Genomic DNA, 9,227 nt, shown 5'->3' on the forward strand with positions numbered 1-9,227 from the left:
TAGAGGAGATATTAAATATGAAACATCATCATAATGAGTTAGAGAATTTTAAGGGATTGAGTAGCCTATGCTACAACCTATATAACAAAAGAGTTGCTGCAACATATTTCCGCATCACTTACATGCTTCTTTGCAATAAGTCTATCACTTTTCTCTATTTGTTTATGCTATGTGTAACCATGGATAACCTAAATATTTGAAACACAAAACACCAATGCCAACACCAAAAATTTGACCACTGCTGAACTTCTTGATTGTTGTCTTGTGGGCAAATTGCTCATCAACAAAACTATTCGATTCAACACGCTGAAGGAGATGTTAGCAAATCGGTGGAAACCAAGTCACCAAGTTACTATCTCGACCATCGAAGAAAATAGATTTATGTTCCAATTTCACTATTTTTGGGACATGGAGAGAATCTATTAGGGGGTTCGTGGCTATTCGACAATTACTCGTTAGAGCTGAGAAAGCTAGCCTTTGGTGAAAATCCAAACACAGTGGTTTTGGATACTGCTGATATTTGGGTTCAGGTCCATCAACTCCCTTTCGGTTTCATGAATGAACAAATTGATATGTTGATAGACAGTCACATTGGCGGCTCTATCAAATATGATGACTCAAACAAATATAGCCTCTTGTGTGTTGATCGCTACTCTCAGCCGCATGTATTTCCTCCACGGGCTATAGTTATTTGTGTCATCATATTTGATAGAGCCACCAATGTGACTGCCTATCAGCATACCAATTTGTTCATTGATGAAACCGAAAGAGAGTTGATGGACATGAACGCAAATATCATCAATATCCAGAGCCACTGTGTTTGGAACTTCACTAACGACTAGCTTTCTCAGCACCAACATGTAATTGTCGAATAGCCACAGACACCATTGATAGATCCTCTCCGTGTCTCAAAAAATGGTAAAATTGGAACATAAACTTATTTTCTTCAATGGTCGAGATAGTAACTTGGTGACTTGGTTTCCACATATTTGCTAACTTGTCCTTCAGTGTGTTGAATTGAATAGTTTTGTTGATGAGCAATTTGCCCACAAGACAACAATCAAAAAGTTCAGCAGAGTCAATTTTTTTGTGTTGGCATTGGTGTTTTGTGTTTCATGAATATTTAGGTTCTCCATGGTTATACGGAGCATAAACAAATAGAGAAAGGTGAAAGTGATGGACTTGTTGCAAAGAAGCATGTAAGTGATGAGGAAATATGTTGCAAACTCTTCTGTTATATAGATTGTGAATACATGTTTATATTTGCAGTGAATTTGACAAAGTCACAATAAGACATCTGTAATTTTATAAAAGTCACTTTTTAACTTCACCAAATCTGTAAGTGATTCCAAACATGCAGTTACGTTTTCATCGCAATTATTTTCCCCTACATGTGTAGGGGTGTATTGTCATCAACAAACCACCATAGACAAAGGTGGTGAAGCCACACCCAGCTAGATTATAAGTCACAAGTCGAGCAATAATAAGAAGTGAGGGAGAAAGATGTAAAAAGAGATATATTGCTTTTTTTATAAAAACAAAAACTTGGTATTCGGCCCTATGACCGAAAAAAGAGATATATTGTAAACGTTCGCAAGTTTTCCATCCTATAGAACAGATCACATATATACATATATATATATATAACTTAAACATATGTGTAAAAGTACATTGTCATTTCTTTTTGAGTGGATAAATTGTCATGTTTATTAAACATCATGTTTTTTGTGAAAACATGTAGTATTTATTTAGCATTTCTCTTATTTAATTCAACGGTGATTACATATATTGGATGAATGATCCAAGAACACTAGGAAAATAGTCAATGTCTCTTGTAAATAACTAACTGTACAAGTGATTTTGAGTTTGAATCTATATCTAAAAATGCAACAATGTTACAAGTCTTAAATGAAAGCTTTGCAGTCCATTTGTTTATTTCCAACTCGATAAATAGTCTCTCGAGTTATGCACAACTGCACAAGAGATGCTCTGTTTTTTTATATAATAAAAAATATTGGATGGATACCACCAGCAAGTGGCAACAAGCATGAACAAAGAAGTGTGAAAAATAAAGTCACTATAAGTTGGTCTTCGGAGGAAACTCTAAGTACTCTACATACTGATATGACTGATGCATCAAATTCAACAAAATCTATGCCGCATTGTAAACAATGAGATATGGGATGATGGGAATAATATTAATAAATGCAATCAAGCCGGAGATCCCATGGAGCTTTCCATTAGAAATGGTGAGGATCTTAACAAAAAAACTAAATAAGTAACTTCAAATTTTATGACATGTTTGGTAGATTGACAGGGCATTGAGGACGTGCTAAGAACTTTCAGATGCAAAATAATACCAGCCTTATAGAAATCTACATAATTGTTCCAACTGTATCAATTTTAACAATCATTGATCTGTATTGCAGATAAAAAACACAGATGAAAAAGACTACAATGATATTGGAAGCAATTAATAGAGCCCAGGGCATACCCAACGTCTACATAATTCATAATGGTGCTAAATACTATTATCAAATGTCATTCAGGTACATGCATTTTCAAACCCAAAAAAAGAGTAAAATATCACCTCAGAAGTTCCTATTAAATACTTCACGGCTTTCTCCACCTGAAGCTGAGTTTTGGCTATTCATTGGATTTGATGGCTGCATATGTCCTCCCTGACCTTGGTTCCAGTTCTGTCTTTGAATGGGATCTCTCCTTTCAACTTGCATAGTTTCACGTCGCCTGTCATGCCTAGGACGAGGTTTACTCCTACCTGGTTGCCGTTCAGCGTATCTATACTGTGGCCTAGGGATTACTTTCCCATCAACATACAAATCACCTGAAATTCCCTAAGAGTGATCAAGACAACAAACAATGATCCAACGATTAACCAAGCTGTTAATCTAAACTCCACTTACCTCCATAATCCTTGTTAGGAACATCAAGATATGAATCTGGCAGTACCCAAAGAACACCCGGCAACTCTATTAAGACAGAAAAAAATGGCCACAACACGTTAAACATATGGGTTAATTCCCAGTTATCCAGAACCGAATACTTAAATTATAACGCCCTATTTGGATAAAGAGCTTAATAAAGCACTTATAGCATAATCATTTTTCCTATAAGTGCTTATGTATGAGCTATTTTTATAACAAAAAATAAAATAAAGTCAAACTATTTTAATATAAGCTATCCTAGAGAGCTTATGAAAATAAGGTGAAAAAATAAATGAACATGTCATAAGTTGTCTCTCCTAAACAGTTTCACCAGTGCTTATAACTTCAAATAAGCTCAAATAAGTCAATCCAGACAAGCCCTAAGTATGCTATGCCAATTCTCATTTAGATTAAAAAATAAAAACAAGCAAATTTGGTTATACAAAACAAAAGATTAAAAAAGAAAATCTCAAGGATAGTCCATGGAATTAACCTCCATTATAAACCATATGTAAGATGAGATTTCCAATCAGGTAAACACTAGCACAATAAGGGCATATTTAGATTGGTTTATTTGAGCTTATGTGCAGGCATAAACACTTGTGAAAGTGAAACTATTTAAGAGAGCTTAAGAAAACAATTCATGATATATTCATAAGGTGTTTTCAGCTCATTTCATAAGCTCCCAAAGGATATAGCTGATGAAAACAAGTTATGACTTGTATGACAAACAAATGTTCCATAAATAGTTAAATTAAGTTGTTTATTCAAACAGGGCCTAAAACCCTAATTACTAACAGGAAAACATTCAAATAAGCTAAATTAGGATTGGTGAATCACCTTTGATTTTATAAGAAAGCTCTTCGGAAACAAGAGCACCAAAACCTGTATAAGTAGTAGTAGAAACAGAGTATATCTTCTTCTTAGCCTCTTCTTCACTACAACAACAACAACAACAACAAAAATCCAATTAACAATAATTAGAAAATAGACAAAAGAACAGTGTTAAAGAATTAGGAAACTAAAAAGCGAAAAGCATTCGAACCTTCCAATAACTTGAGCTAGGGTTTTGACATAGCTATTAACCATTTCATCTTCAGAGGGTTTAGGGTTATCAGGAAACTCCATAACAATGAGCCAATGCTCATAATCACAACCATCAAGAAGAATCGTTTCCTTTGGAGGACGGTTACTCCAGTTTGGGGATGGATCGTTCAATGGAGAATAACCCGAACCCGATGATTTCATTCGAACCGGGAACGATTGAGGGATTGGTAGGGTTTGTTTGGTAGCGGATAACGCAAAAGCGAAACGTGTGCGACTGCGAGAAGCGATTCCGGATGAAGAAGAAGAAAGAGCTCGTGTGACGGTGGATGCTAATGTGCGCCTGACATTTGAGTACGCCATTTTTCGACCTTGCAGTGCTTCTCACCAGCAGCAACGATTCAACTTTACTAAATTTCTTTGTTTTATATACTCCCTCTGTTCTTTTCTAAATAAATTTTATTAATTTGTCTATTTTGATCGTAATCTTTTATTAATATATAAAATAAATTTTAGTATATAACATGTTTAATTTGATCGTAATCTATTTTTTTTAGCCAAATAAATTTAATACATTTCATTAATTTGTCTTGACGAATATTTTTAAAATATAAATTTTTTATAACTTTTTATAGGGTTAAATATGTTTTTATTTTCTACATTTTGTTCTCTAGTCAAGAATAGTCCCTACATTTTATAACATATAATTAAAGATATTAACCATCAAAGTTGTGTATTGACATGTGTGCAGTAATCTAAAACGATTAAATGACACTTAAAAAAAATAGAGGGAGTAAGAAGTTTTACTAAATATTTTATACTAGCTTTTAAATTGTTAATAATTAAAATTTAAATATAAAAAAGAAAGGTAAAAATTTCCGTAAAAAGAAAAAAGAAAAAAAAAATCAATTAAAAGAAAAACTATTCAAACTGAACTTAAGTGTTGTTTTTTTTTTGGCTTTTCACCACCAGTTGAATCTGGTTCGAGGGTCAGTTCGTTTAAAGGAATTTTCTAACAAAAATTGGCACATCATTCTTTTACTCTAATTTTTTTCATAAGAAAATAATTAAATAATACTTCTTTTTTTTTTTCTAGGAGTGTTTAAATAATTGCATTACTCCTTTTAGAATCACACCAGATGACAAAGTTAAAACAAATAGATTTAATTAGACTTGGCGGAGCTATTCATGAATGTGTGATGACACTTTCAAATGGAGGTGACTAGGGATCCGTTTGGGCCGACTTTTTTACATTGTAAAAGTTACTTTTAAAATAAAGTTAAAAGTAAGTGCTTTAAAACAAAAGTTAAAATTGTTTGGTAATTTTTGTTTTTTTTATTCTAAAGCTATTTTTTAGTTAAAAATTGTTTGGTAAAATATATTTATGAAGATTTAAATCTATTACAAATTATCATGTAAATAAAAAATAAAATATTTAAAATATAAAAAATAGATACTTCCGATATTTTCTAATGACGCGTTAATTTGTCTTGAATCTATTTTTTGATCTAAATTTTCAAATTCTAATTTCGAATTTATGAATCATCACTTATAGACGAGTTTTAATATAATTTTTATTAGCACCTTTAGATAAGTGTGGAAAATTCATAATATAGAAATAATATATAAAACAATGAAACGATACGTAGATGATCATCACTATATAAAACAACAAAATAATTTATTATATTCTTTTCAATAAAAAAATGTAAAATCTTGGTAGAAAAACGTTAAGCAATAAATTAATTAGAAAGTATCGAAGGGGAGACTAAGATATTAAGCTCCGTCTCCGTGTAAAGTTGTTTCAAAGTAAGTTTCAACTACTTTTGATACAAGCTCCTTCCATTCATTTTTGTTCATTAAAATAAAAGTTCTTTTTTTATTAAGTACTTATTTGAAATTGTGTTTGGCTTGACTTCTTCTTAAAATCATAAAAAATTAGAAAACAAGTCTGGTCAAACAGTACCTATATATGAAAACAAATATCCTAAACCAAATAATGCAATGCAAGCTTCTTCATATACATGTATAGTCATGGACATGAATTATTATGAGCTTACCGTCACATGGAACTCTAACTATATTGTATTAACAACTTCCAATTCTCGCATTCTTAAAACCAAACGCACTATTATTTGATGTCAATATTGTCCATCTTTGTAAGTTTAAAGCAATAAGATAAAATATTATGATTTTGGTTTGCATAGTCAAGTTTAGAAAGTTATGTTTGATATCATGGTTATCTCTGTTATTACGTATTTTAGTATAACATTTCATATCAGTTTATTTTGACAAGTGATTTCATGTCACTTGCACTTATTTATGACAATGCAAATTTAAAAACATGGTTATATGAAGTACCAAATAAGATAAGGGAGTTTGAAATATTGATTGGGCTCACTGATCTAAGGAAACTATATAAATACAATTTGTACCGTGATGATGTGAGGATTTTTTTTTTTTTTTTTATGAGATTTGGGGAATGTCTTCAAAACAATTTGTCCCGTGTATTATTTAAATACATTGAAGCAAAACCAGTGATATTCCTACATTAAATATTATTTTTTATATACATCTATAAATCGTTAATTTTGAAATCTTCCATGTTAACCACATCCATATAAGATGTACCATAAAAAACAGTATTGCAATTCACCACCCAAGGGACTAACACTTTAAGTTTTGTCCTAATTTGAATACATGAAGAAAATGTGTAGTGGTGGCGCATAACCTGTTATTATATGGAGATAGAGAGAGAATAAGGAGACAACTAATACGTCTGATGGTTGGATTGGGTTGGTCGTGCGTGGGTGTGGGTTACCCAAATTTTTTATTTTTTATTTTTTAAATATTAAATATTTAAATAAAAATCATCATTTTTTTCATAAAAATAAGTTAAATAACTCACCCATTGTATTTTCTTGAAAAATATCGTAACTTTATTTCACTATTAAAAATAGTGCAACGAATTATCATATTTATTTATAAAAATTATTCAATCTTTTTATTTTTTTAAAATAGTGCGCTGAATTATCATATTTGTTAATAAAAATTATTCAATCTTTTATTTTTTTTAAAAGTAGTATAACTTATTTTTACTATAAAAATATTTAACTATTAAATGACGAAACATTTAGTATTTTTACAAAAAATATTTCAAAAAAACATCTCTCATATCATCTCCTCATAAACAACTCTTCTTCCATCTCTTATATCATCTCTCATTCCATCTCTTCACAAACTTCTCTTATACCATTTCTCTTTTCTTTATATTTTTGAATATGGGTGGTACCATGGGGTAAGGGTTGTTTGTTGTTGTTTCTTTTTGTTGTTCTAGTTTATGTTTTTGCCAAGTGATTGCAAAATAATTTATATTGGAGGTGTTTCATCAAATCTCATGTATCATGGTATGTTAGTACTTTTTTATAAATAAAATCATGGTATGTTAGTAATTTGCCATCTATTTTAATGACGTACTATATATTATTAATCTATAAATATTTTTATGTGATATTTGGTATTTAATATTTTAGTAAAAAAAATGTATTTGGGTTGTTACGTAAGTATAGTTGAGTTGATAGTTACTAAAGATATTATTTAGAGAGATTATGCATTCGATCTTTGGATTCCTTACACTTAAATTGTGTGAGTCTAATTAGTAAGCTATTAGACTCTTGACATTACAAGGGATAATCTCAAAAAAAAAAAAAATTACAGGGAGTAAAACAAAATTCGCTCACATTATGGGGGGTTAAAATCTATTAACCCTACATTCATTAATATTTGAAACTTTAAGAAAAATGAGTATAATTAACATTTATTTTTAAACATAAACAAACCAAGCTATCTCACAATGTATGCAAACATTGAGATTTGCTAGCTATATTATTGATATAGTTTGTTTAAGTTGTTGGTTGGACGATAAGTTAGTTTGAAGATTGTGTTAAAGAATTTAAGTTTAGTGTTATCTTCATAGAGGTTAATTGAGCTCACCAATTTCTTACGTTTCAATTACATAGATATTATTTGATATGAAATTTTATTTGTTAACAAATATTTTATATGTCGTTGATGCAACATTAAGTATGGAGATGATATTTTGGAAAGCACTCAAGGAGTAGATAAGAACTTGCATGATTCATTGAAGGTAATCAAACACGGCCCTTCTCAAATTTATTGACTCTATTGACAATTTTTGGGGCTTTAGGCCCCTTTTTTTCTAACAAAAAAAATCTTTCGATACCGTGCTTTCCTATATTTTTATAGAAAGTATTACATAAATTAAGGATTAAGATATGTGGCTTATTATCTAATTAATATTGTATCAATTAGTGCTAGTTGTTTAATGGTTGTTGATTCATGTATAACTATAATTTCTCCTAATTGTTAGGCTAGTTTTTATTCTCAGTAACTATAATCTCCTCTGTATATTTGGGCTGTAACCTACTTATGATGATATGATAATGATAAATCTCTTTGCTCTGTTATTCCACAATTTTTATTTTGATGTTTATCAATTTCTTTAGGATTTGTTTACCAAAGATGAATTTGAGAAAAGAGTGCTCGCTGATGTTATTCCTCCTAGTGACATTGGAATCTCATTCAATGATATTGGGGGTTTAGTAAGTGTGAAAGACACTTTGAAGAAACTGGTGATGCTTCCCCTCCAGAGTCCTAAGTTGTTTAGCAAAGGACAACTGGCTAACGTGAGAAGAGCACTTTTAATTTATATTTATATTGTAACTTTTTTTTTTTTTTTTATTTATCAAAAATGGAGAGCATGACATCATATTTTTATAGTGTAACTACTTGTGAAATACTGTATATTTTAAAGTACATTATATATTTATCACTCATTAATTATTTTGAACGTAGCCTTGCAAGGGAATATTGCTTTTCGGGCCACCCGACACAAGTAAAACAATATTAGCGAAGGCTATGACAACAAAAGTTATATAATTTATTGCAGAATTTGTGTGCAGCAGCTGTCTATTGCCCAATCGGACAATTAATAGAAAAAGAAAAGAAGCTTAGTTTAATACTAAAAAAATAAGATGTTATGCAAGTTTAAATGTTACACCCAATCAATCATGGTTCAATTTAAAGAGAAAACCAAACTATCAAATTTTGTTTAAAGTTCAGTAAACTGACACCAAACTATGATTCATTGAAGGTAATCAAACACGGGCCTTCTCAAATTTATTTACTTTATTGGCAATTTGAATAAAATACTTTAAA

At 30.5% G+C, this 9,227-nt stretch overlaps 1 protein-coding gene across 1 annotated transcript; it reads right to left on the reverse strand.

Moving 5' to 3' along the window:
* Positions 1-2,347: 2,347 nt before the first annotated feature.
* LOC123882091 (multiple organellar RNA editing factor 3, mitochondrial) lies at positions 2,348-4,443 on the reverse strand. The gene is made up of 4 exons (XM_045930887.1): positions 3,991-4,443; positions 3,786-3,883; positions 2,925-2,990; positions 2,348-2,845 (listed from the first exon to the last, which is right to left on the reverse strand). Exons 1-4 carry the CDS (start codon positions 4,350-4,352, stop codon positions 2,592-2,594), a joined length of 780 nt encoding a protein of 259 aa, XP_045786843.1. The 5' UTR covers positions 4,353-4,443; the 3' UTR covers positions 2,348-2,591.
* Between the last annotated feature and the right edge of the window lie 4,784 nt (positions 4,444-9,227).

This window comes from Trifolium pratense, linkage group LG4 (genome assembly GCF_020283565.1).
Source record: "Trifolium pratense cultivar HEN17-A07 linkage group LG4, ARS_RC_1.1, whole genome shotgun sequence".
In the NCBI taxonomy this organism is placed as follows: Eukaryota; Viridiplantae; Streptophyta; class Magnoliopsida; order Fabales; family Fabaceae; genus Trifolium; species Trifolium pratense.

Excerpts from the sequence above, each read along its gene's own strand:
- LOC123882091 (XM_045930887.1), bottom strand. The coding sequence starts at position 4,352 with ATGGCGTACTCAAATGTCAGGCGCACATTAGCATCCACCGTCACACGA. Across the intron at positions 3,884-3,990 it reads CTAGCTCAAGTTATTGGAAG|TGAAGAAGAGGCTAAGAAGA; the intron begins GTTCGAATGCTT and ends TTGTTGTTGTAG. Across the intron at positions 2,846-2,924 it reads TCCTAACAAGGATTATGGAG|GTGATTTGTATGTTGATGGG; the intron begins GTAAGTGGAGTT and ends AGGGAATTTCAG.